Raw genomic sequence first — 27,755 nt, 5'->3', positions numbered from 1 at the left:
AATCGAATAATTACAATGATAGTAATATTAATCTTGTCCGAACAAAGGAAGTGAAGGATAAAAATATCATAACGGACACTTAAAGTACACAATTAAAAAGACCCCAGTAATAAATGATCATCTTTGATATGCAATATATTAATTATAGCTCTGCATAAGCAGCTTTTATGAAAGGACCCTACAATGTGCTTTGCAGGTACACACATATGTTGTTTATGACAGGGTGTGGACTATTTTGTATCAATAATAAGCATCAGTATGTTAATAATATTAATCCTACAATCCAATGGGAAGCAGTGTACAGATGCTAACATAATGGAACATGCAACCAACATAGTCCATCTCCATTGTATTAGGATGAATAGCTTACTGCAATCTAAATAGTATAAGAAATGGACCTAAAAAATCTCCAGAGTTTACTTCAAGAAAGGAAGAGGAAGTATAAAATATCGAAGACAACTGTTACAAGTTGTTTAGCTTCTGTGACTACATGAGCTAAGGACAGAGGATCCACTGATCAGAGTGTAACACAGCCTAGGAGTGTATGGGCTTTTGTCAGTAAGCGTTGAGAACATCGTGTTTTAGAGTAGATAATAAGCCTCAAGTTAAGCGTGCTCTCACATGGTCATATTAACCTGATTTGCCCGTCTAACAAGATGTAGGTCCCGGCACACAGAATACACCATTTAATTAATCATGTATCTTTGTACCTGCCTTTACACCCCAGTAAGGTTCAGATCATCCACCTTGTTCGAGATGAATCTCAGGGATCACAAGATGATTCAAGAGATAAAGGTATGCATTAAAAAAACGTTGCCAATTAATTTTCTAACCATGGATTTATTGTTTAAGTGTTATTTGAAGAAAAACTGAAATCTTGGGAAATAATGGGTATGTTTACCATCTATACATGTATCTGGAATCAATAATGGAAAATGTTGCTAATCGCAGCCCTAACAGGGGTCACAAGGCAAACAGCCTGGAAACCGCGTATTTGCTTGTATTCCAAGCAATAAACTTCCTCTAAAAATGTACTGTAAATTATTACTAATTATGTATTATGAAAATAATCGTTATACTTTGCTTGGCATCTTCAAAGCTAGGGAAATGAAAGATATTTACAGCTTAATAGTCAACAATTGAAAATACGATAATTGAAATTACGTACACAGATGGATAACATGTAAAATAGTTTATTTTTGTAAATGTTTCTAAATTCAATTCCACAAACTCCAAACCTCATACTCTGTACACTTCAAAAGGCATTTTCAAAAAAAAGAAGAAAAAAAAAAGGAAATAAAAATCTGACTACACAAGCAAGAAAATGTAGCACAAACACACTGGCAGGATGATATAATATCATACAAGAGAAAAATATCCAAGAAACAATTTTGTTACAACCATTCATTGAGAAAATATATACAATTGAGTCTTCGGAAAGTTAAAAAAATACATGCCATATACATTACAAGTTCTAAGACTGTCTTCAAAATTTTACAGTCGACTTGAAATTGTGCACGCAAAAACTCTTCCGTTTCTAAGCATGTGACTTGTGAAGTGTCAGTATAAGAAATATTTCTGATTAAGGAGAATGCCATTTCAGTCCAAAAAAAAGGTAGAACACCCTCCGGTTCCAAACACCAGTTCCCTGTTACGATTCTTCCTGTCACACTGGTTTCGTCTAACTCACAATATCATTAGACGTTTGCACCTTATTTTAAAAGCAATGTAAAAACAAAAAACAGGTAAATACATGTCGGTGTTTCTATCCGTGTTAAAAAGTTAAAAAGTCATTTTTGGGTTTCAAAACCTAATTCACAGTTCTTTAAAATCAAACCTGATTAACAGCAAACAGATCACACTGATCTCTCACTATTTGAAGAGTCTTTCTTTTCTTGATTCTGTAACTTATAACTCGTTACGTTAGTCAACAAAAATATTTCTTTTTTTGAGTGGTCAAAGCATGTGTAAGTCACAAAACACTACGCTACAATACCTTACTTTTAATACAACAAAAATACTTTGTGAATTATTGTGGTTATATTACAAATTCTGTACAGAATAATCATAATATATACTCTCAAACTGAAATAACATCCATCTTAAATAAATTTCAATGACAAACGGAACAAAAACAATTTAAAAACACCCAAACATCGAGAAGGTTAAGGTAGTATTTGGTCGGTTATTCCTATAGTTTTCTTTATGTACATTTATACAATAGTAACAGCATGTCTTCCTCAATCTTTAAAAACAAAAGTAATCTAGCCTTCTTTAACTCAATCTCATCATTTTGAGAATAAAATTCATTCACTCAGTAATAAATACAAAACCTCTCGAATTCCACACAAATCACATGACAGAGACCTATGATAAAACTGACTCATGGAATCAAGTATTTAAAAAGTTTTCGGGTGTGTGTGTTTTTTTGTATATTTTCTTTTTTTAGTGCAAGTTAATATTCCCTTCGCGGTATTCGTTGCTGTACATTCCTCATTCAGTGATGTCTACATTTAGTCATACGGTGTATACATTGACAGTATGAAACAAAAGGGCCTGCCCTTAGTAAGCAATAAGGCCGCACCCTGCACAGTGCTTTCTCATTCGCTGGTGGATTCCGCACCCCATGTACACCCAACAGACACACAGACACATACAGACACACAGAGGCATCTCATACAACAGAGCCCCTCACATATGGCACGAGTCACACCCTGCTACTGTGTTACATCTCCCTTCCTCCGGCCGATTTCCTCTCCGTCGTCTCCATGAACCCACATGTGAATTCATTTATCTCTCTCAGGGCTCAGGCCTTCTGCTCATTCATAAAATGACTTTAATGTGAAGCCTTTTTTCTCTGCATCCACTCTATAGCAAGGAATGCATTTAAGTTTGTCGTTTCCTCAGTTAATCCACTTCCTGCATTCGGGAGCTCCACAGAGGCAAGCAATCTTGTTCTGACCCGCCACAGTGTCAAACTGGTAGTCGAAACAAAGCTGGGAAACAGGGAGAGAGTCATCAGTTTTTAAGTATCGTCATCATTTGAGCTTTTGACAAGATTCAAATCAGTTGTTTAAGTAACAAGTCTAATTGAGAAATGAAGATATTCACCTCCTCTCCTTTTTCAACTCTGCGATTGCAGCTGATGATGATTTTGTAACCCCGCTCAAATGTGACCACCTCAGCAACACAGTTAGGGGCACAAGAGTGGTTGACATATCTAAAAAAAAAAACAGAAGTGAAAAACAGATTTCAAACACAATCACACAACTGTCTCGGTATGAATGTGAAGAAACGTAACTTTTGTATTTAAAATAATTGCGAATTACAATTATGATATATTCTTCACATAAATTAAGTATTTTGGTTTGGATCTTAATTTTGAAAATTGGAAAATGCATTTCATTTAACTTGAGCTAGATTTCTAATGCTACTACCACTACGACTGCTACTACTTAATATTATACTTTTCCTATTCTTTGTCACATGTATTTTTTTTTTTTAATAATAAAGGCTGAAGCATTTATTTATCTCTGTGAAGCTTTTTGATGTTATTGTGTTTTTTGAAAGTCAGTTGAATGTGTGTAAGTGTAAAATGGTTTTTAAAAAGCGTGTCCTTAGTAGCAGAAGGGCAATACAGATTGAATAGGGCACCATCTTGAAAAAAACTGTGTGCAGAACAGCAGTGTCGTTGATTTGGAGCTGCAGGACAACGTTATTAAATGTTCTCTTTAAAAATGTCACAATAAGCAAAGGAATCTCACAGTACCTTGCTAGCCCTCCAGTTCGAGTGGCATCTACAACGTGTTCGCTGTCGATGCGGAACATGAACACTGTTCGGTTCTGTCGAGGAGAGAAGATAATTAACATGCCGTTTGTCGTGGAAGGGGAATTTCAGCTTTTAATATATTCAAATCAGATGAATACCTGGGATTTGTAGATCTTCTCCTTGCTGACGGCGACCTCATTTCGGAGGACGGTTCCATTGTACTCGATCACCATAGTTTGTTTTTCGATGTCTCTCGCAGCAAACAGCCCCAGGCCCTGCGAACACATCACACACAAAAGGTATTCATTCTGTCCACATGACTCAGTATCAAAAAGCTGAGAAAGCATCTGATTGGACACTGACCTGGATGCGGGAGCGGGCCAGGTAGACATTGGCTCTCCACTCGCTCTTCATCCACCGATATTGAGAAGACCTGGGGTGCATTACTGCAGTCTTGCTAGGGGGGGCGCCACCTTCTCCTTGGGCCACATTCTGGTTAGACCGGGCAGTGCTGCTGGATACAGCTATCGCATGTGGCCTTTATGTGAAGAGGGGGATGTAATGAAAATAAAATAACATTGGAAATATAATAATACCCTTTGTGTTGTACTTGGTGACAACATACAGATAACTAATGTCAGCTTCATTCAAATGTACCTGATCACCAGCGAGTTGAAGGGAGAGCTGGTTCTCGGCTGCGCGCGAGCACTGCCGGCTGGATTGAATATGAGAGGCAGCTCCACAAGAGGGTGGCGTCCGTAACGGAACGAGTACCTGACACAAGCTTCCACTCCTGGGAGCTGGAATAAAAAATAAGGTTTTAAACACCGCAGCCTCTACAGAGTGTGACCTAAGCAATTCTCAAAATGTATATCGTTTAATCTGAGTAAAACCACTAAGAGCGCCAACAAACCGATTCAGAGATCTTGGTGACTGCGGGGACTGTGAGGCCAAACAAGTCCTCTCCTTTCAGGTAAACAGGGAAGAGCTTCAGAGTGCCTACTTCATTCCTCTTCTCTGAAACAGGACCCAGAACTTTGTCCCACACTCCTAATAACAGACACACACAAATACATGGTACAAAATTAGCAGGTAAATTCAATAATTTATATAATAAGTAAAAACACTACAGTTAGCATTATAGCAGTCAAAGCATTTAAAATGATGTTGCACATATTTCAATTCAACAACTTTATTCTATATATAAACCTGCAATGGCCTTATATTTGTATCTCTCCCTTTATTTATACATTTGTATTACACTATGCGTTATTATGCTTCTAATGTATATTTGTGTCATATTTGTTACTGCAAAATACAACTATAGGACAAAACAAATACAGCTTAACAAGTACAAAATGAAAGATTATGCAAGAACAGACCTTTAGCAGAGCTGTCAGTCAGGACCAGGTCTTTGTAGCCCTGTTCGATGACTTTGATGGAAAACTCCGGAACATTCTCTCTGTCCTCAACAGAGCAGACGTAGCGGCATCGGTGGTTGCCATGACGCATGCTCCAGTAGATGCGGCAAGTCTCGTAGCCAACTGGAAAGATGGCTGTGTTGGAGTGGAAGGCTGCCATTTGTAGAGGGGTGAGTTGGCCGATGGCGTGCAGCACCAGGCTGCCCACTCTGAAGGTGTAGCCCAACTCGGGCTGCCGTACCGCCGTGGCAATCTGACGCACCTCGTCTCTTTGCACGTAGACGCGCCTGAAGACAGCGAAACAACGCAGCTCGTGATCCAGCGCCTGTCCGGCGGTCCCCCGGGGCCTGTGGGCGTGGCACAGCATGGTCTTGTCCTTGAAGAAGGTGCAGTGAGCTTGCAGAGCGCAGGTGAAGTGGTAGACGTTGGTGCAGCGCAGGCGGTTGCAGCCGCTCGTGGCTCCGATCTGCTGGCAGTAGGCGCAGCGCACCGTTTGGCCCCGACGCATTGCGAGCTCCACGTTGATGAGGGCCCCGGACTGCGTCTCGTACACCTCCGTCGACCAAAGGGCACAGTTTAGGTGAACCCACACATCCAGGTCTAGATTGAGAAGTCGCGCAGGGCCGTCGGTGATCCCGTCTCCAAACTGGTGGCAGAAACAGCAGCGCCGGTGGTCCCGCAGAGAGACAGGAGGGCGCAGCGAGGCCCCGAGCTTCTTCAGGAGCTCGTCGATCTTATCCTCATCTGTGAGTTGGGAATTCCCTCTAGGCACTACGACCTGGACCGTCCACTTCCTCCAGCGGAGTCCTTTCTGTCTCTTTCCCTGGTGCCAGCCGTCATGAGATCTCTGCCGAGCCTTTAGCTTCACCGTGACTTTGATGGCATCGGACTTCATCTCCATCTTGGATGTGCCGCCTGCCATGGGGAAGGGAATAGGAGGGGTGGAGGGGGGAGACTGCTTGGGCTGAAGCTGAGCCAGGCAATGAACATCCAGCGATGACATGTTGTTGTTGTACTGGTGGGACGTTTTAGAAAGGCTTTCCGATTGCTCGCAGGAAGGGAGAAGGGACACTGATTCCTGAAAAGATGAGACAAGAGCCATTATGTAAGGCATAACATCTGAAATAATCACATCAACCGCATGTGATTTAGAGCCACTGCAGTACAAACCTTTGTTTCTGTGGTTGATCTGGATTGCACAGGTGTTGAGGAACAGTAGAGAAGGAAGCAGCTGTGACTGCAGAAGACCAGATCTTCAGATTTAAAACGGCCTCCAGATTCCTAATGAGGGAAATCAGTTTGAGTTTTAACAGCCTGACTAAGGAATGTTTAATCAAAGCTCGACCAACATGAGCTGCTTAAGCTCAACTGAAGCTATGAAATAAACATCAAAAACATACAATATTGAAATAACCAAAATCCTAAAGATTAAAGTCATGGGGTATTTAACCTACTAATTAATCTGAAGCTGATTTAACTATAGCGCGGGAGATTTACATAATCAGAGGATATATGCATTAATACTGCTGTGCTGCTGTGTGTGTGTGTGTCTATGGTTCCTTAGGCTGAATGTAGATAATCTATCCTCTAAGGTAAAGTCAGGACATCCAGTCATGGCTCATTTAGTTTATGGAAAATAATTGCAGAAGGTGTTCTGTCTGATTAATATCCACCCTGCTGTCTTTTGGAGTATTTAAGCCTAACTAATCTGGTACCTTCATGTGGGCGGGGAGATCTTTGATGGATTTCTGCACTCTATTTCCCAGAACCACCACCTTACAGTTGCAGCACCAATGAGGTCTACATCCAGGGCTGCCAGGCGTCCTCTGGTCAGGTCCTCGAGCCAGAGCTGCGCCTGAAGAAACAGAGAAACAGGATTTTATAATGAACTTTATAGCAATGCATTCTCTCTGATCATCTACAATGTTATGGCGCTGGTCTTAAAGTTACCAAATAAATATGGGTTCGGAAAATAAATCAAATCAAAAGTGTATTTATACGGCCCAATATCCAAAAGCACGTTTGTCTCGGTGGGCTTTGGAGATTAACAAACGTTTATGACAGTGCTTAAAGATCAATAAAATTACACGAAAAAAATAAGAGACAAGATAGAATGTAAAATACAAATAGAATAGATACAAATAAAATGACATCAAATACAACAAGACAATAAAAACATAATAATCAAAATAAACTGCCTATTACAGAAGTACAAATAAATTAGGAATAAAAAATGGCAGTTTGGCATTTTTTCACAGGAAGTAATTATTCTAAGCTTCAATCAGACATGATATTTAATAAGAAAGGCTCTTTGCAATTGAGTTTTATTCCCTCACCTGGGCTGTTGGGATGGAAACGGAAATGATGTGCCTGCTGCTGATGCATCATGGCCTGAGGTCCGCCGTGTCTCATCATATGTCCCATGCGCCCTTGCATTCCGCCATTGTCTCCCTGTCCGTGGTAGAGCATAGAAGGCCGAGGCTCCATGCCGTGGGGGCCCATCCTTTGACCAGCGAGTATAGATAGGGGCCCTCTGTCTGGGGTGCTACTGACCTCGTAGCTACTGGGGATCTTCACGCCTAGGAGGTCTGAAATGGCTGCCACGACACCTGTGATGTTCTGGGAGAGAAACGTATAGTTTGTTTAGTCTTCGTGGTGCATGTATGTAAGAAAAAGGATAGGGATAGTTGGAGAGGAATCTGTTACATGATATATATGCTTACCTCTGCTGCAGCTGGTCTCATTGTGATGGATACAGACACCAGGCCTAGTTTGGAATCATTAGACATGGAGCCAAAGGGGGAGCCGAAGAACATTGCAGAAGGCTCTGTTTTGACAACCTGCAGTTTGATTTCTGACCCTGGAGAATCAAATAGGAAATGTTAGCCAAAACACTGTTGCTGGAGTTGAGTGTTTGAAATGCAAACACAAATTATGAATACATTACAGAAATATAGGAATAATTGTGTTGAGTTTTTCCGAGTTGTGTGGATTTACCTTTCCCATCAGGAGCAGGAAGCATGGGGAGGACAGGCGACAGGCAGGGGGACAGAGGCTCCTCCTTCACCAGAGACAGGTCAGGGTAGCGACTGATCTCCATGCCAACAACGCTTTCAGGAGAAGAGGATGGAACAAAACTGTCTGGAGTATCTCTTTCCTTGCAAGGCTCCTGTCCTCTGTTGCTGGAGAAATCAAAAGAAAACCCATTCTGTCATCATCATGTTGCCTTAGCCATTATCAAAGCATCATTACAGGATTAATCAACACGAAGACAAACGGAATGACACCGTTTTTGTATGTATTTACCTGAGCTCCTCCTGGTTGTTGTGAGGAGGGGTGGGGAGGGAGGCTGGGACATCCACAGTTTTGGGCCCCTGAGCAATGGCCCTGGCTAGAAGGTCTTCCTCAGTCCTGAATGGGACATGCAGCGGCTTTGGGACCAGGCCCTTGGACACTGTATGAAACAGGAAGGAGCACAATGTTAATACACTGGAGGTTAAATGTATACATGTAGCAAATTTCTTACCACATGGCAAAGTGCTTTACAGGACACACAGATAAAAGCAAAAAATGATCAAAACAAGTACATTTATTTTAAAATGATTGGAAAACAGGTATTTAGCTGAGATTTGATGGTCGTCTTCATAGTTTCAAATAATAAGCAAACTTCTGGCAATCGAGAGGCATAGAAGCTAAAGGCAGCTTCACCATGTTTAGTTTTGAACCTGGGAACAGCCAGTAACTCAGAATCTGAAGGAAAGGCTGTACCGAGTGGGGAGATCTGATACAGGGGTATCTCCTCTTGCACTTTATGTAGCTCTTGTATCTTCTCCTGCACTTTATATGTCGTAGCTGCTACATTGTACTGCCATGTTGTAAATACTTGCTGCTCATGCTCTTTCTGCACATCATGTATTTTTTTTGCTATGTATATAAATGTCATGTTCTTAAATGTTGTATGTGACGGGACTACGGATGGAAATGAGCTCAAAGCTAAAATCCGACATATTTACATTTGAAGCATTATTTGTTTAAAGTGTTCATCAATGTGCATTGTCCCCGTTCAAATAAACGNGAAGCAAGAAGAGGTGTTTGAATGACGCATGCGGCGTAGCGCAAGCTACTTATAGGGGGTGGATTCCCTGACGCTGATGTCAAACTCACCTGCCAATCAGGATTGGCGTAATGAGATTGATGCTTCTGTTTGCATACGCGTTGAGGCGCATCCCATAGTGAGACATCTCAGTTCATGTTACTCTGAGAACTGGGGTTACGTAAGTAACCTATAGTTTCTACAACCAGGGTGGAGGAGAGCTCTCCTGTCAGACTGAGAGACTCAGTGAGGTAAAGTCTAAGTTATCTCAGTGGGTCTCAAACGGTTTGTCCACAAATTATATAAACACATATTTCAAAGGCACTCCTTTATAATTATTAGGATAAATAGAAACAGGTTTGAAATCATTCCAATGTATACTATAGGACAGTAAACCAAAAATATTGTTTAAAGTTGGAGAGATACAAAAATATGCATAAATAAATAAATGTTAACTAGGTAAAATAAGATATAAATGAACAACAAAAATAAAATAAGTTACATGTATTTGTTATTGGCTATGTTAGGTTATTGGTTATGTTCACATAATTATTTGATTATTAAAATGTAAACCGATCTTTTTCATATTGGTGTTTTAGAGTTGTACCCCCTAGATCAGGTCTCTAGTAATTGTGTGCTCAAAGTGCACCAGATTGAAGCATTTTACTTTAAAATGTTCAAAATCATCTTCCCGAGGATGTGACGTCCACCCCCCAATTCAAACATGTTCATACAATACTGAATACATTTGAAGCCATTTTGAAGTATATTACCTATGTCATTAAGTTTCTGTTTTTGTAGTGTATTTGTCTTTTGTAGAGATTTTTCATTTATTCTTTATATATAAAATCTCGCCTAGGGCAGCAAATTGGCTAGAACCGGCCCTGGTAATAGGCCTCAAGAGCCTTTCTTGTGCTGGCAGACACATAGAAACAAATTGGCGGGGCGCACTTTGCACGTGCACACACTAAAAAATTCTACGCGCTTCGCGCTCACATTATGCTGGGCCCACGTGCCTTAGCACCGCTGCTATGACTCCATCCTAGGGGAAACACTGCATACCCTATACCTACATTATCTGTTAGATCATTCAGATTAAATTATTTAATATTCAAAACCAATAACAATAACAAAGATGACATGGCAAATCTCAAAAATATGTGAAAAAAACAAAACAGGAAAGGTACAAAATTGTATCTTTTACATCTTAGTTGCATTATTTTAGATCTTAGGTCTAACCCTAACACAAAGTTCACTAAGTGATTGAATATAAGCTTGCAGTTAAAATTTGGCCAACGGGATTTTATTTGCCAATCCTTTTAATACATTAAACCTTGCTTTATAGAACCATTGAAAAGACAATGCTAAGGGCAGCAATTGTGCAGGGCTAGGATAGACCTTACCTGCTCCAGTTGTTTCTGCACTACACCCTGCTGCTCTGTGACATGTTTGAGCTGCTCAGTGTCCTCCTCTGGGAACTCTCTCCCTGCCTTCTTAGCTGTTCTCTGCTTGGCAGACAGGGCTTTCTTAGACTTCCTGTGAGCCCCAATCTTCTCTTCCAGAAACTTCTGCTGCATTTGAAGTAGTTGCTGAGTCTCCTGGAGCCACTCCTCGTACTGAGCCCTCTGAGCATTGTCTGAAAGAAGAAATGAGGCTCTTTATAAGCAATCTTGACAGCATGAGCAACAAACATCTCAACATTTCAAGTGCTGACAGACCTTCAAACCAGAAAGTTTAAAATGTATATCTTTTTTAGAGAACTTACTGACAAATCCTGGTCCAAAGCTTGGAGGATTCGGTCTCGCTACTTGTGTTAATTTGCCATCCTGAAGGGAAGGTTGAAAAAATAAGTTATCATATGTTGCAACTTAGATATTTATTATTATATTACATAGCAGTCGTAGTTTAAATAACATCCAAGCAGATTCATGATTGAAATACCTGTCCAAGAACTTGTGGAGGAAGTGGTGGTGTTTCAGGAGGTGGTGCAGGACCAGGAGGAAATCTGTGTCAAAGAAAGACCACAAACATGTACCGTTTACTCATTCAATCAGAGTAGCATTTCTTTAAATATTCGTACAATGTTGTAGAGGATGGTTTGGTACTTCACTAGCTTATAGCAACAACTAATACTCAAACTGCCACTACCAGTATTACATTCTATATTATTAAATACAAAAGTACCAAAGTGAACTTTGTACCTGTTCATGGCCATTGGGGTCATTCCCATGTTGTTCTGAACCATGACTTTGTTGATGCCTTTCAGGGCCACCATTTTTGCTTTCATGATGGGGTCAGTGATGGCATCAAAATCTGTAAATGACAAATAATTCACTCTCATAAAATACTGGCAAACAAAAATGTTAAACTACACGAGAGACTAGAAGTTGTGGCCAAACGTATTTACCAATGTTAGGGAAGAAGGAGTCGCTGGAACGCTGTCGTATCATGGCTTGCATCTGTCTCTGCTGGTGTTGCTCCTGCCTCTCCTGGTCCAGAAGGTCCTGCAGTAGGAGCGGTTGCTCCTCTAGCAGAAGAGGACGGTGCAGCTGCCCTTGCTGACCAAGAGCCTGGTTCAACGCTGCCTGCTGGGCTGGGGTCAAACCGCTGTGTTCCAGCCCAAAATCACTCATAGAATCTTCGTCTTCAGTGTTGGGATCTGTCAGTCCCGAGTTATGCTGAGTGTCAGTGACTTGGTTCTGCTGGGGCATGAGTTTATCTCCTTGACTGACAGATTCACCGATTGGATTTAATGACTGCTCCTCAGGCTGCTGCTTAATGAGTAAACTAGACAGGACCGGGGTGGAGTCAGAGAGCATTCCCTGCTGGTTTGAGGGGAAGGTGTTTCCAGTTGGTTGTTGGTCTGCTGCAACAGGGGATTTCTTACAGTCCTTAACCTCGGTTTTAATTTGTTGCCCGGGTGCCAAAGAAGCAAAGTCCTTACCCCCAGGAGCTTCCAGCTTGATTTCAGCTGAGGACTGTTCACCCGAAGCCTCTGACTTTGATGATGCTGAACTGGATGACGCCTCAGTTCCTGTCCTTGAGTTTTTGTTGAGGTCTGTGTGGTCAGCATGATCATCCATAGGATCACTGAGATCCAGTTCATCATTAAACAGGTCTTTCTTGATGTCATCAAGGTCAGGGTCTGTATATGCAATGATGTCAAATTTCCCAGATGTTAGGAAGTCATCAAGGTGTAGGTCGTTTGTCTCTAGATCTAGGTCTTTGCCATCATCAGCATCCAAATTGAGGTTTTCCAAGTCAGCATCTACCAAGTCTTTTACTTCCACGTCCTCGAGATCTTTGACTGCTGATTCTTCTGCATCAAGTTTCTCCTCATTTTCACTGCCTGACGCTGAGGCAACCTCAGAATGCCCAGCAGGGGGTGCAGTCAGCATCATAGATGCTGCCATGTTCAGGGTCTCATTTGAAGCAGGCTGGCTCATGGATCTCATCAAAAGAGATTGTCTGAGTGCTTGGTTTCCTGACATTTGGGCATGCTGATGAAGATTGTCCATGCTTGCAGACAGCTGTGCATGGCCAGAGTGGCTGGCCATGGGGTCTAACATTCTGGTTCCCTGATTTAAAGGGAACCTGGAATCAGGTCCTCCTGGAAAGCCTGGTAGCCTTTGACCCTGCATCATGGGATCCATGTTGCTTCCTTGCATGGCTCCAGGGGGATATTGCATGCGTTGCCTGATTTCTCCTGCTCTGTGTCGCAGCTCAATGAACGGTTGGCCCATGATATTGTGCTGCTGCACCGGCATACCACGTGGTGGGAAGTGCTGGGGCAGCCCCATAGGGTTGCCTCCCATGCTCTTTGCCATTTCAGTAGACATGGATCGTCTCATTAGGGGAGGGATTTCCTGCATTGGGTGTTGCCCCCTGGGAAAAAACTCTTGGGCCCCATGTGGTCCTACAACCCCGGGTGGAAATGCAAACCTAAATTGGATAAAAATACACATAAATAGAGAGAAACAGCCAAGCCAGATGTGTGCAGTGTTGTGTTATTGATTAAAGAAATATGAAACACGTTGTTGAATTTTGCACGAACCTTGGTCCCTGATGTCTAATATTAGGATCTCCAGGATGTGGGCCCCTTGGGAGTTGTCCCTCATTAGGGAAAGGGACACGCTGGTCGCCTGGAAAAGGTCCAGGAAACCGCATTGGCCCTCTCATGGGTCCCTGTCCAGGATAAGGAGGAGGAGGTCGGTTGAACATTTCCCCCTGTTGCCCATGGCCCTCCTGGGGCCAGGGACGTGGTGTTCCTGGGTTCATGTTGCCAATAGGATCCTGAGGGCCCCTCTCCTGCCGAATAGCAATTCTATGTTGCTGCTGCTTGAGGATTAGTTCTCTAATTCTTTGACGCTGCAAAGCACAAGAAGTAGACATACATTAAAGCATTTTTAAACACAATGTACATTTGCAATCTTCAGCTTACAATAATACTGTGCATCTAGTTGTTAAGACCTGGCCTACTATAATTCCACAGCTAATGCGTAGCAATGTACAACCCTCTGGAATTCCCTACCTGCCAGCTCAAAGGAGGTTCAGGTTTTGAATTCTTTGTTCTGTTTTGTTTGTTTCATTTGTTTGTTCGTAACGTCATGAATGGCTGTTTTTATTTATTATATGCACTGATTGTAAAATATTATTACTTTTGTTTGGCGTCAGTCGCTATTTAGTGGTTTATAAGCTGCTGTCCACCTATGACAGAATAGTAACGTTTTTGCTCTATACTATTTCTAAGCACTAACTTAATTTTTAAAAGTAAGCCATTATTCCTATTTGATAAAATTACATTTTACCTACTATGCTTTTTTGGTTAATATTTTTCAAGTGTATTTTGTGTAGCTTGTAAGTTAAAACCAAGTCAGCCACAGCAATAAAACCACATAAAACCCATTATTAAATGTACCTGTCGGAGTCTCTCCTCACTTTCAGCGAGAGCCACACCCTGAGCATCAATGGGAGCACCAGGCATATGTAGGTTGTTGGAGAGTTGGCCTAGATCTTGAGAGCCAGTACCGTTGTTTCCCACACATGACTGATCTTTGATTTCCATTTTCTCCATTGACTGTGGACGAGGTGTCATGGGTGTTTGCTCATATGGATCGTGGCTCGGTGTCTGATTGGGTCTTCTGGAGGGCGACTGCATAAAGCTATCTTCTGAAACACCAGGGTGTTTCGGTGTTTGAGAGCCTGGATGATGGAAAGGCTCATGAAGTCTGCCTTGAGGTGAGGGGAACATATCCTGGCTTCCCATTAGTCCTTGCCTTGGCCCTTGTCTGCTGAGCACATCAGGACCAGGCCGTGGGGTCCCCGGAGGTTGGGCATACGGGTCATTGAGCATTGGTCTGAGGGCCCCAGGCTGGGAAAACATGTCGCTACTTCCTGGCCTTGATGGTGTACTTGTAAATGGATCCATTGGCCCCCTCTGGTTAGAAAATCTCTCTCCCATAGAGGGTCGTGGAGTACCTGGTGGCTGAGCATAAGGGTCCATCGAGTGGGAGGGTGACATCCTTTGTCCAGGGTGCGACTGATGGGTGAACTGGTTCATCCCACTGGGGCGAGGAGTAGAAGGAGCCTGTGAGTAAGGGTCTGAGGATTGGTGATTTGAAGGTTGACCATAGTTGTCATGTGGACGAGGAGTGCCGGGAGGTCGGGCGTAGGGCTCACAAAATGGGCGAGGTTGACCACTGAGTTCATTGGATCGTTGGTTTCCTGTTGACTGAGAGAAAGGGTCCCCGCCTGACTTGATGGGACCGGAGGGCTGGGCAAAGGGGTCATAGGTGAAGTGGTCAGGCCTTGGAGTGGAAGGTGCATGGGCATAAGGATTTCTAGACATTTGGGTCATTGGTCCTGGCTGAGCGAACGGGTGGCCCTGAGGGTGATGCTGGCCCATTCTAGGAGGACTGGTGAAGTTGTCGCTCCCAGGCGGTCTTGGGGTGTGCGGATGCTGAGCATAGGGGTCATTCTGCAGATTCTGGGAGAACCTGTCACTAGGATTTTGACCTGGTCTGTTGAAGGGATCCTGAGCCTGAGGAGGGGGCATGGGTGTTTTGAACAGAGGGACCGAGCCAGACTCATTACTTCCAGGGAATGGCGTTAGCAAAGGCCTTGAGTAAGGGTCGGACAAGATCATCCTGTTCTGGGCCATGCGCTGATAGGCCTCAGTCCTTATCATGGGTCTTGAGTATGGGTCTCTGCCTGGAGAACCCATTGGGGGCCTTCCCTGAGCCTGACTAGCCCTGGGGGGACCCATGGGCTTCAGGAAAGGGTCCATTTCACTCGTTGGCCTTGGGGTGTCAGGAGGTTTGGCATACGGGTCACTGCTCATGGATGTTGGAGAGCCGAAGGATTCATGAGCAGGAGAGGGCCTCCCTCTGTCCTGCTGCTCCATGAAGTTTGTGGGGGATTTACCAGATTCCACAGATATTCTCCGACATGCATTTGGCCCAAGAGTTGGCGGCCTTGGGGTTCCAACCATCTTGGCATATGGGTCCCATGGAGAAGAGGGTCTGGAGCTGGAGGAACCTGGGGAGAATACCTGAGGGGACTGAGGTTGGGAGCAAGAGCCAGAGGGAGGCGGAGGAGGGGGTCGTAGGAACACATCCTCTGGGGCACATGAAGTGGGTGTCCCTGGTAGCTGCGGTCTGGCAAAGCCATCTTTAGAATTGAGGGGCTGCATGGGGGACATGCTCCCATTGCTGGGCTGGGAGGCTGGGCTCTGGTTTCCACTGTTGCTGCCTTCTCCATCTAACTGCTGCTGCTGTTGTTGCTGGAGTTGCTCATTCTTTACTTGCTCCAGTTTCTGAGTTGCTTCAATTTTGGCTTGTTGTTTGCTCTTCTGCCTCATTTGCTGTGGGAAAGGCACAGTGAAAAGGGGGATTAGAAATCAGAAAAGGATGCAGAAAATATCAGTCTCATGCCAAAAATGAACTGGACCTACTAACCACCAATGTCACCAGGGTTAATGTGGAGGATAGTGCAGTTGTTTATGGAGCTTTACTAAACCACCACTTCTTAGCTGTCTTAATTAACCTGCCGCTGCATTCCCTGACTTCATTGCATACACTCTTACCTGTCTAAACTTCCACTCTTGTTCATGCTCTGACTCTTTTGGTTTCAAAGGGTCTTTAAACAGCAGTTCTGTGTCTAGTGGTATGTTGGGATCAAACACCTCAGGGGGCTGTTGCTGGGGATGGTGCCTCTTCACCGTCTCATTGGACATCTGGACTTTGTTGATGCGCAGGGCTGCTCGGTTATCTCTTGCCTTTTGCTAAACAGCAAATCAATCACAATCGCAGAACAAAAACACATCAAATACAAGATTGCAGAAATAATGCACAAAGATAACCTATTCTATCCTTATTATCTGAAACAAGTGTGATATTTTAAAATGTCAGTCGTACTACAAAACAATGTTGTGTAGGAAACATTAAATCCTGTTTCATAGCATTTGTTTCAATATCTCACTTGGCAGATAGGGACTTTAATAAAGGCAGGCAGGTTCATGTCAAAAGATGATATCCAGCTCCCCTCTTATTAGTCCAACTACCTGACCGCAAACCTCATGCTCAAAATGATGGATTTCAGCTACGACCAATGTTACATCCTCGCACATATATACGGGTTGAGGACCAACCAGCATCTTAACCAGAAACCTGAATAGATGCAACCTGAAACAGGGTGCAGGAAATCCAAAATGCTAGTTGTTTGGAAACATTGCTACACTGTCTCTTTCTGACCATATCCATCTTGTTTGTAATCCAGAAACATGAATGGAGGTTCCCCCCTCATTGGCTAAGAGTTGACACTTGATGTGTGAGAAAGGAGTCTCCATCCCTGCCACTGGATTGCCATTTTACCCACACCGATTGTTACTTGACTTCTTTGTACTTTATAAGCAGCTCAGGATGGAAGTCATCCTGTCACTGTGTATCAGGAATGTTAATAGTTGGGGTGTGAGATTGAAAGAAACTACCATCATGGAACCAGTGACAAAACACTCACATACATGATTTATTTTCTTTTTTTAATCAAGGCAAGGTAATTGAAATTGACCCCTTCCAGATCAAATGACCTAGAGTGAACTTAATTACTGAGACCATAGTGAGTTCTAACACACAGCAGGCCTTCCTTTGTTAATTAGTTCATCTGTGAATGGCCGGATTTCAAATCGCATTGGCAAGAGGCAAGACGCCAGATGCGATAAGGGCCTGCCTTCTGCACCCTAATTTGTCAGTTCAAGTCAAAGTGGAAGTTTGATGTCTGTCATGGTACAAAGCGTTTTCTCTTTAAGACAGTTGAAGAAAATCTGCAAGTATGATGGTTCTTACCACATATGGGGCCCTGTCTTGGGAACTAGCTTTCCTCCACAGTTTAGCAATTTGCTTTACTCTTGTAGACCAGTCTGTTGAAGGAATGAGAAGAAGAGTTGTCATGCCAACAGTATCACAGAGAATAAAGAATAACTGTTAGAACTGTGACTGAAATGATGACTATAAAAAACACGAAGACAGAGGAAAATATGTGCGAACCTGGGTATTCTTCCTTTAGGTTGGGAAAATTAACATTGGTGTATAGGACGGGTGCTACAGTGGCTAGCTCTCCAAGTGTCTCCTCCTTCTCCCACTTGAGTGTACTCCTTTGGGAATTTGACATGGCTTCAGTCTCCCCCTCAGGTAGAGGTCCAGGGGTTGCAGGGCCGGAGCCATGGGCAGGGGAGGACCATGGATCAACTGCCTCTCTAGGCATCTGATTAAACTGTCTATCCCTGTGAAGACATATGAAGTCTTAACATTCTGGCTTTAAAGAAACAAATCAAATATATTTGAACGTATGGAATATTTGATAGTTTTAAGGATGAAGGCAGGAAATTACCTTGGATTGTCATCGAAAGGCATACGGTTAAGGGGGGAGAAATTATCTGGGATGCAGGGGCCTGCTCCTGGATTTGTAGGAAAGCGTTGGTTAGGTCCCATCATACCATTGATCATTGGCATCCTTGGGAACATGGGATTCCCTACACAAACGATTGAACAGTGAATAAGATGCATAGATTCTATAACAAAACAAGAAATCAAAGGCTACCTCTGACAACGACAAGGTGTTTGATGATGTACCTGTGTTGGGGTGAGGCATACTAGTTCCAGGTGTGGCAGGGAGGTGCCCTGGACCCTGGGGATGAGGCAACTGTGGTGGAGGAGGTTGGCTTGTGCTGGGGCTAAGGACTGCTGTGAAGAGATCCTCCACGTCTTTGCCCTCCAGCTCTGTAATGGAGTTAAACAGTACAAGTAATATGCATTAAAAGTGGGGTAGGTCATTTTGGAGAAACCAGCTCGAGTGAGCTAGAATTTGAAAATACACAATCGAAAAAAATCTGCCACTTCCTTACAGAGCCCCTCCTCCAACACACACGAACGCGTACATGACCAATGAGGGCACGAGATAATTTTGTGCACAGATGGAAGGCTGACAGGCAGGTAGGCCATCCAGTTACTTTAGACGGGCCGGCTAAAATGATTGGTCGTGCTTTTCAGAGTACTACGGCTTCCACAGATGACATTTTTTTTATGGATTTTTTGTCAAAGCACTTCAGATATTCATTGCTATCGGGTTGTTAAGAGCATTCCATGGAATATAACAAAAAGTGTATCTCGAGCCGGTTTCTCAAACTTACCTACCCCACCTTTAAGATGGTAAAAAGCACTGAAAGATTACAACTATTTTGTATTTATTATCAGAGCTAAATGATTATTTTTTGTATTAAAAAGGACACCTGTACAATTTAGCTCACTAAACTGTAACATTTATTTTAGCTAAACTCTGAATCATGGTCTAAGTTCTATAACACAACTTAATACATACATTTTAACTAGCGTAGTACATGACACGGTTCTAGGCTGTAAGATGAAATGACAAACCTGGAATTTTGTAAAGTTTGCTGAGGATTGATTCTGAAATGAAAAGAATTAAGAGAAAAACAATCATTACACATCCTGTATGACATTTTTAAATAAAAGTGTCTGTATGTCTGGTCTCCTGAACTGACCATCAGTGACCATCTTGTCCAGCTCCGGGCTGAGAATACCGTCCAGGTGTTCCTCGTGGAGGGATCGAGGAGTCCTGCGGCCGCCGTGAGACTGGAGCATCAATGGGGAGCCGTCTGCCAGGGGCCCAATGTCCAGACCAGCTGTGGAAACACACACAGACATACAAAAACAAATCATAACACGCACGCACACACACATACACACAAAGAAACCAACCCGACACAGAACGTGATCAGACGTAAATACACACATGAAGTAAAAACATGTTTATGTTCTTAAAAGCCTGAGAAATGCAATCAAAACTGAACAGTGTATGATTACAGCTCCTTGGGGGTTCCTGTGTTGTTTAAAAGCAATGTTTTGGGAACTGTGAACTTTCTTAAAAAAGGTACACAATCACTTGAATGTTGGAAATGTTTGCCCCATCAATTACTTTTGTGTTCTGTATTAAAAAAACCTATTGATTTCTTTAAAAAAGGAAGCTGAGCAACCTTCATTCTCTTTTACATCGCTGCTTGAATCCATAACAAAACCCATACAAATAATACCGGTTACTACACGGCTCACAGATTATTTTATTTTTTAGTTACGCTGACATTTCTCTCTAGCTATTACTGCGAACAAATAATTGATATAGATATGTATTTTATTTATCAGCCCGTAAGGCATTTAGGCTCGTTTTTTTTACAAAGAATGGAAGCATGTAGTGCAGTTGTTTTGTCCTTCAGGCGACCTTCAGAGTCCTTAGGAACTATGAGGATATTCTCAGGAGGATTCTTTAAACTTTTCTCGCTTGTTTCATAGATGCCATTATCCTAAGTTTGTTGTTTTTCTATCTTGAGGACAGCGGTGATCAGGCAGATAATACGTTCTATATAATAATTCATTCAAAGATGTCGCCACTGTGAAAGTGCACACCACACGCATTTGAGTGAACACTGTGCACTGGGTTAGGTAAGCACTAAGCAGTTTATGGGTGTTAAAACAATCTGAAATGTTGTAGAAAAAGCTAAGTATGAAGCAGCTTATATATGTACACATGCACACTCAAAAAAGAGACACACTGTTAGAGAGGAATGCACTAAAGCAAGGGATTAATAGGCCATAGCACCCTTACCAAAAGAAGGAGGAGAGCTGTCAACCTGGAAGGGGCAAAAATCAAGACCTACAAGGACCCAAAACCAGATATAATGAGTGAAAATATAGTGAAGACAGAACAAGCACAACACGCTTCAGACAATGCAAACAAAATTAAAACAAAAAAGGTGAACAAAAAAGTATTGTTAAAGAATGTGACATTTAAAAAAATCAAGTGGTGAAAGCAAAATTGTCTGAGGGAATTTCTCAACCGATTTTGTGAACCCAAGTGACTAAATATTTTTAAATTCTTAGCACTGTGACTGTCTGTGAGATATATAACGCACCAGAGTCACTGCTTGATTTTCCGAGCATTCCCAGGATGTCTGCATCACTGTTCAGAACATCAGAAAGATCAACTAATGGTTCCTCAGACGTCTCTGTAGATGGAGGGGGAAAAACAAACAAACAAAAAAAGAAAGAAAACCAAATCGTCACAAATCATAATTGAAGGTGATGTTGAACGAGCATGAGAATGTGGTTTGGAACCATTTGAAAGCGACATTTAGAATTAAATCTAGAGTAAATAAGAGAATAAACTGTAAGTAAACAATAGCTGGCATCTGAGAGAACAACAATTAACACTAGAGTTATATGCCAACACTTTTATAACTGATTAAATGGAATGTCACAGGAATAATGCCAAAGATGAGAACATACTAAAACATATTTAAGTTGGAGTAGCCTTTCTCCAACTTAAACATCATGGATCCATAGAAATGATGCAAAATGTTCTTCGCCCAAGCACAGTGATTTCTATGCTGCAGTCTTTTCTTATTATTATTATTATTATCCGAAGGTCACATTTGTCAAGGTTACAGTGTTTTGTTTCTCTGAACTGTTAAACAGATGGTTTAGTTGATATTTCGCACACTATTTCTTCAACTGAAAAATCAGTCTTTATATGTTGTCGTACCACTCAAGATACCTTTCCTTTTATTTTCAAACCACACTTCTAAACTACATAAACAGTTTAGAAAATCAGTCTTTGCTAATTAATGTTTTAGGTTGTAACAAGTGTGTAATGTTTTGAAATACGTTGGACTTCATTTATGTATTTCAGCAACTCGAGACCGACCAAAAGTTTTTAGCAGATATAGAACCCTATCCTTACAATGCCTGACAATTATCTGATATGAATCACACGATGTGACGCAATACCCTACAATAAGATGCAATTCAAACATTAAGACAATTTCAGTTTACTTCTACTGCAGTTTATCTACTAGCAGCGACAGGGAATTCATTAATACTCAGAAAATATTAATGATAGTAATAGATTTCCACTGCGACTGGTGTGGTGATGCTCCATTTTGCCCTGTTGGTGTGCTGCAGCACCAACACTGGGGAAACGCTGGAAGGAGTGCAGGTGGCAGGTATAATGGTGAATCTTCTCCGCTGATGTTAAAACAGTGACGGCCCGTCTACACAGCAGCGTTAAAAAAATCTTCCAACGCTTCTCTGCCCATTCACTTTGAATGGTGTGACGTCACTTTGCCTCGCTTTTCGCCGAACTGCATTGTGAGGAAGCAAAGCGAAGATTTCCAGGATTTCCAGGATTCAAAAGTTGAGCAATGTTCAACTTTTGAAGCTGAGGTGGAAGCGTCCGCCAATCAAATCCCGTTTATGCAAATCTGACAGTACAAGCGCTAGCCAATCAAACCACGTGTAAGCTGGGAGAGACATACCGCAGTTCATTTCCTCATATTCCAAACGAGAAATTACGGTAGCAAATCACCCGGTTCTTTACGACCAGTAACTATTTACCGGGATACAAACCGGAGGAACCAGGCATGGAGGGAGGTGGCAGAGACAGTGGGTCAAACTGGTAGGCTCTCACCTGTTTGGGGAGTTTATATATATATATCTCGCATAAAATCCCCGGGGTTGTTTGCTTTGTACGTCGGGGGCGGGAGATTCATGTGATTGGTTGTTGCTCGCAAAAAATCCCCAAGCTTTCAGACACGCCCACCTCCAAGATTTTTTTAACGCTGCTTTGTGGACGGGCCGTGACTGTGCTTCGTTTGTAGGAGGGGTTGCATTAAGTGTACTATAAAACAGGTAACGACCTTGTTCGCAACATAATAAACACTTTTGTCATGTCATTAAGAGCGCATGACATTTTCATCATTGCAAATGCATAGTTCACTCTGGACAACTTTAGCGTGTTTGCAAAGACAGGACAATGAACAAATGTCATTTAGGTCAGAGCAAGGGGCATGTCATATAAAGAGAAAGGTTAAAAGGGCAAAAGACAAAGTGAATTGGCGGGCGAGAGAGAGCGAGCAGAGAGAACAGAATCAGAACTTCACTTTATTCGGTGTTATTATTATGTAATGTGGAATTCTTTAGTGTATAGATAAAGCCACAGTTGAACAAATGACCCTGTGAACACCAGAGATTAACCTTTGACTCTAGGACTGTTTTGAATGAATGGTAGAAATGCAGTTTGAACATGTGTTTAGTGGATACTCTTTTACTTCTGTGTGAAAAGGGTCGATACTCTCATTGGATGATGACAGTTGCAGAAAGAGGGTGGAGGAACCGAGGGATAAAATTCCTTGTTATACGAAATGCCATATAAAAGACACCCCTGTTGTGTCAGGCTTTTTCAATACCTGCATTGACTCGTTACCGGGTACAAAATTGGTCTCAGTTATCCGGTAATGTGTCATAATAGAACAACATATTAAATAATGAATAATTGGCTTTCTCCGGGGAAACTAATGCAATGTGTATACGTACGTGCTGCTGCTGGTGGTCTGGTTTGAAGGGATGTTGCGGAGGCGCTGAGCAGAGAGTCTGACGAAGGGTCCAGGAAGCTGGTGGGGAGGTTTTTCCTCTCCCCTTGGCTTTGCCCTTCTTCCAGTAAGCCCGATTCCCCCCCCTGGTGCCTGTTCTGCTTGCTTTTGTCCAGTAGGTCCTTTCCGAAGAACGCCTCCTGAACATGACAACACAAAGCACCGGTCAATTCCCTGTGTTGACACATTTATTCAAGGGCTGTAAACTTACCTTTCTTGACATCCTTCTTGGGAAATACATGACCATGTCACATAGAGCTTATTAAGCACACATTGAAGGCCCAAGAGAACTGACCAAAGTGAAACAGAGAAGCTCTGGATTTAACAGTCATGTTGCTGCTGACATCACTTTTGTCAGCACCTACCACCCCCAACCCACTTATACCCACAAGTCTTCTACTATCCTCAAAGACATGTAACTGCAGCTCCCTGCTGCACCGAGACATTAAAAGCCCAACGTGTTGCTACTTCAATAATTAATGAAATGTGCTCCACTGTGTCGGACCTTTAGTTGGACTGACTGTGCAAGATATAGAGCAGCACTGACAGCTGCCGGTGTCTTAATGCACATCACATATCTATGTTTTGGCCAACAAAAGGTGACACTGAGATATCGACTAGAGACTTGGAGGCCTGAAGTCATCTCCAGTTAAGCTTTTGTATATCAATTCACAACCCAGACAGGAGCCATTAAAGAGCCCGATCACAGACGCGTATCCTCTACAGTGAGTTCCTTTAGGCTGTTCCTCTTTTAAAGAAGCTCACAGAAGGGGCACTGTGCACCAAGGTTCTGTAAGTGGTTTCTAGGCAATGTTCATTGGATTCCAAACCGTCCCAAGGGTGAGATAAAAGGCATTTTATGAAGACATGGCATGACAAGACTAGACAATCTGTGCATATGAACAGGAGGCATGCATAACAATAAAACAAAAACGAAATTGAATGAACTCATAACAAAGTTAAAAGTTTTTTGTCTGCAAAGTAAAAATATGGCAGTTGTGATGGAAAATTGGCTGATTTAAAGTGGACCTATCATGCTATATTTGAAACATATATTGTAGGGCCATACCTATACAAAACACGTCTGTGAAGTTTTTCAAAATAGCAAACAGATCACCCATTGTAGCCATGCCTCATACTGCTCAAACCCCTCTTTTGAAGACCAGATTTTGGGTCCTTAGCTTGAAAAAAAAAGAAAGAAGAGGAGGCGGAGCTAATGCCTGATCAGAATTCTACCGGAGATAAAGTTAAATTGTGCTGTGATAAAACGCCATCCTGTTTAAACCACGTCAAGGATTATTTCTGAAATAGTATGGAGCTCAAATGCTTTTTCTCTTGCAGGTTTATCACAAAGTGAGTTCTTTTTTTATTTCCTGCTTTTTAAAAAACACGTGCTCTACACAGTACAGGTTAGCTCTGAGTGTTAGCGAGGCTTGCTAATGTAAACAAAGACGAGATTACGTCCAAAAAACGTCAGGCATTGTGTCTGATAGCAACTTTCTGTGGGTCCGCTGCAGATTTGACGTCAGTTCGGATGGAATCTGTATCCGCTCGTTGTACAGCCGTTTTTAAAAGATTTGGGTACGGAGGAAAAGAGAGAGGGTTTTATTTTCTGATGCCGCGTGAGTTCCCCGACGCACCGGGGACACATATGTATAAAAGACGTCACAAAGTGCATATTGCATGATAGGTCCCCTTTAAATAAAAAAAATAAAAAACCTTTTTGTAGATTTTCCCACAGAGATAAAATACCCCAGAGGGCTTTACACTAGTTTATACATGTGATATTATATGCCCACTCTATTTACACACAGTATTAGTTTAATGTTCGTGTCAAACAGCATGAGTTAGCGGTCGCAGGTGACGGACCTGAAGGTAGGCGGGAAAAGCTTCCTCCAGTTTTGTTTTCTTTTTCCTGTAGCGCTTCTTTATTTTTTCTGGGACCTCTGGTCCAGGGGGCATCTCGTCCACAGGAGTATCAGGAAGAGCCTCTGACCATCCTGCAACAAAAAAATGCCATTACATAAAAACATTGTATACAATTTAATACAGGTGCGAGTAGATATGACGGGTGTACACACCCTCATCTTTTCCAAAGGTATTCTCTGAAACGGAGCCAGTGGAATCCTTTCTGCTCAGGGATCGTTTGGCTTTGCCTGGACCTTGACCTGGACGGCTCCTCTGGCGGACCATGAACCCACCAATGCCTTGAAAGGAGAAGTTACATTTTATTATTATCAATAAATCAAAACCTATATTCAGAAAAAAATACATAATTTAGATGATATGATTTGTATGACGTTTCATTGTAATGGTTCTATTAATTGTCTAGTGCATTTAGCATGAAGGCTCAGAAAAGCATCATGGAGCCCTGTGTACATCAGAGGCCCTGAGATGGCATTGCTTTGCTACATCTACAGCGTCGGGCATGTACTGCACCATTTTACGCTTCAGGGGAGCTGTCTCCTTCAATCAGGTGCCCTACCCGGCCGGTACGGTTTCCTCTTCCTCTTCTTGCTGCCGTCGGCCCCCTTGGAGTCCTCTTCTGCTGGCTCTCTCTCCATGCTGGAGTCAGACTTCGCCTCGCAATCTAGGAGCTCCGCCTCTACATGAGGGAGAGAGCATTGATGATGAGTGACAGCCCTGCGGCAGAGAACCCCCCACCAGGCTCCTCCACACAGCCACTAGTCTACTCTATCTGAACTTTACACAGTGGCACGACATTAGCCTGATTGAAATTAAAATCACAAGTTTGACTATTATGGACCTTCATTTCAGTCAGATTTTTATTTTATTTTTTATAAATGGCCAGCTATATTTTGACTTTAACATATAAATGTATGTGGCTAGATTATGAAACTCTTTTTTAAATGAACTGCTATTGATTAAATAAAGCATGAAACCATTTCTGTTTATCTTATGCATTTTTTTTTAAAACACACTTTGAAGGATAAATACAATAATCATTTGATGTATTTGTAAAGCAAAGGAAAATGTGCTACTAGCAGTTTCAAGTAATTCATTTTGCAATGACAGTAAATGTCAGCACGTGTTCTGTACTGAGCTAATTCACATTTTATCTGTCTATCATTGAAGTCAAATCTTTTTCAAAATGTCCTTCAATCTCCAGCAATATAGAACAAAAGGGAATCTGTGATGCAGAAAACATTCTGTTAATGAAACTTGTCAAACATGTCAGAATTGGATAGGCTTCAAATCATTTTAAGTGTAAACTTTGCAGACATAAAATTATGAACAACTTTAAAAGTCAAACTAATAGAAAAAAAGCTAATGCTGATTTTCCAGGTCACTTCTGAACTGAAGGCCACTAACAGGCACTCTGAAAGAAGAAGCTTGTGCGACGAGACAAGTACCTCTGTTGTCCTCGATGTCTTCATCACGAGAGAGCTCTGAGAGGGGGTCTACAGCAGCCTGAAGCACCGCCACACTATTCTGGTTAATAATCTTTAGCTTCAGTTTAGGCTTGGGTTTCCTGCGCCGTGACGCTGTAGCAGACAAGCTCTGGAGCTGGCAAAGCCCCGACTCTGTCAAACAAACACCATCCTGGGTGTAGGTCCTCGACAGATCTGAGAAAACAAAAAAATTGCTAGAATGAGCATTTACTGTAGAATCTAAAGTAAAATCATCATCATTTAGAGACAGATATTTTCTTTATGTTGCCATTTATGATCTACCGTATTCATTTTGTATCTCTGGACTTACCCATTTCTTTAGCCTTTGTGACAATCTGCGTCATAAGTACAGGCTCAATGGTGTCTCTGGCCTTGGTCACAACTGCAGCAGCACAGGACACAAAAGTTGTTAAAATCAGCAGGAAAGGGAGGATCAAATGTCAATAGTTGTCTATTCACCATCTTGCAGAAGCACACACACAAGAACACATTTCGAGAAATCACTGTGCTCAAACCTTTAGTGTTTTTGAAAGACCGGCACATCGTGCAGTCGAAGCAACTGTCTGCAGCTTTTTCTACATCATCGTCTGAATGGAGACCCTGACAGGATGCATGGAACCATCTGCGGAGAGAAGAGAAAGGTTTAATAAGAAGAACCAATTATCTGAACAAAAAACTTAGTAGAGATCAGCTCTCCTGAGTCGACAGCATTGGTAGAAACTCTGCACACCTGTCACATTGGCGACATTGCACAATCACGGTGCCTTCACTGTAGTCCAGCAGGCAGATGGGGCATGTTGCAAGGCTGGCACAGGGGGCACACTGAGTGTAATTATTCTGCCACTCACACCTTAGGCCCGGGGTGGTGGCGCCACACTGGGTGCAGGACACACACCTGCAGGAGACAGGGAGGACAGAGGTCATTCTACACAGGTCACTTCAAAGAGGTTAACACAGATTAACTGTGCTGCAAAAACCTTGCCTTCTCATTTCACTGTCCACATGCTTTACATATGAAATTATATCGTGTTCATTTCAATGTCAAAAGTATCTCTGAATTCAC

The 27,755-nt window shown here is 42.4% G+C and overlaps 2 protein-coding genes across 2 annotated transcripts in view; one reads left to right on the top strand and one right to left on the bottom strand.

Moving 5' to 3' along the window:
* Window positions 1-1,177: 1,177 nt before the first annotated feature.
* Window positions 1,178-27,755, bottom strand: part of kmt2cb (lysine (K)-specific methyltransferase 2Cb) — a 27,797-nt gene continuing 1,219 nt past the window's right edge. The window contains exons 4-42 of the mRNA XM_010785323.1: window positions 27,423-27,587; window positions 27,208-27,314; window positions 27,003-27,074; window positions 26,654-26,866; window positions 25,765-25,884; window positions 25,361-25,486; window positions 25,149-25,279; window positions 23,224-23,419; window positions 20,766-20,858; window positions 20,459-20,506; window positions 19,341-19,481; window positions 19,213-19,245; window positions 18,412-18,558; window positions 18,170-18,311; window positions 17,827-18,062; window positions 17,626-17,699; window positions 16,368-16,565; window positions 14,202-16,145; window positions 13,338-13,651; window positions 11,691-13,225; window positions 11,485-11,596; window positions 11,225-11,288; window positions 11,049-11,109; window positions 10,649-10,919; window positions 8,717-8,730; window positions 8,497-8,644; window positions 8,188-8,372; window positions 7,914-8,050; window positions 7,527-7,809; window positions 6,906-7,045; window positions 6,361-6,471; window positions 5,152-6,268; window positions 4,683-4,819; window positions 4,427-4,569; window positions 4,133-4,307; window positions 3,928-4,044; window positions 3,770-3,843; window positions 3,112-3,220; window positions 1,178-2,996 (exon numbers count right to left, since the gene is read on the bottom strand). Of these exons, the coding sequence (XP_010783625.1) occupies window positions 2,904-2,996; window positions 3,112-3,220; window positions 3,770-3,843; window positions 3,928-4,044; window positions 4,133-4,307; window positions 4,427-4,569; window positions 4,683-4,819; window positions 5,152-6,268; window positions 6,361-6,471; window positions 6,906-7,045; window positions 7,527-7,809; window positions 7,914-8,050; window positions 8,188-8,372; window positions 8,497-8,644; window positions 8,717-8,730; window positions 10,649-10,919; window positions 11,049-11,109; window positions 11,225-11,288; window positions 11,485-11,596; window positions 11,691-13,225; window positions 13,338-13,651; window positions 14,202-16,145; window positions 16,368-16,565; window positions 17,626-17,699; window positions 17,827-18,062; window positions 18,170-18,311; window positions 18,412-18,558; window positions 19,213-19,245; window positions 19,341-19,481; window positions 20,459-20,506; window positions 20,766-20,858; window positions 23,224-23,419; window positions 25,149-25,279; window positions 25,361-25,486; window positions 25,765-25,884; window positions 26,654-26,866; window positions 27,003-27,074; window positions 27,208-27,314; window positions 27,423-27,587 (9,526 nt within the window). The 3' untranslated portion in view covers window positions 1,178-2,903. The remainder of the gene's footprint in view (window positions 2,997-3,111; window positions 3,221-3,769; window positions 3,844-3,927; window positions 4,045-4,132; window positions 4,308-4,426; window positions 4,570-4,682; window positions 4,820-5,151; window positions 6,269-6,360; window positions 6,472-6,905; window positions 7,046-7,526; window positions 7,810-7,913; window positions 8,051-8,187; window positions 8,373-8,496; window positions 8,645-8,716; window positions 8,731-10,648; window positions 10,920-11,048; window positions 11,110-11,224; window positions 11,289-11,484; window positions 11,597-11,690; window positions 13,226-13,337; window positions 13,652-14,201; window positions 16,146-16,367; window positions 16,566-17,625; window positions 17,700-17,826; window positions 18,063-18,169; window positions 18,312-18,411; window positions 18,559-19,212; window positions 19,246-19,340; window positions 19,482-20,458; window positions 20,507-20,765; window positions 20,859-23,223; window positions 23,420-25,148; window positions 25,280-25,360; window positions 25,487-25,764; window positions 25,885-26,653; window positions 26,867-27,002; window positions 27,075-27,207; window positions 27,315-27,422; window positions 27,588-27,755) is intronic.
* sdcbp2 (syndecan binding protein (syntenin) 2) overlaps window positions 18,392-27,755 on the top strand; it is a 26,074-nt gene continuing 16,710 nt past the window's right edge. Inside the window, exon 1 of the mRNA XM_010785297.1 lies at window positions 18,392-18,397. The gene's annotated coding sequence lies outside the window, so the exon portion shown is untranslated. The remainder of the gene's footprint in view (window positions 18,398-27,755) is intronic.

The sequence above is a fragment of the Notothenia coriiceps genome, unplaced genomic scaffold (assembly GCF_000735185.1).
Source record: "Notothenia coriiceps isolate Sejong01 unplaced genomic scaffold, NC01 NC01_scaffold00027532, whole genome shotgun sequence".
NCBI classification, from domain to species: domain Eukaryota; kingdom Metazoa; phylum Chordata; class Actinopteri; order Perciformes; family Nototheniidae; genus Notothenia; species Notothenia coriiceps.
This window is presented reverse-complemented; position numbering and strand designations above follow the sequence as displayed.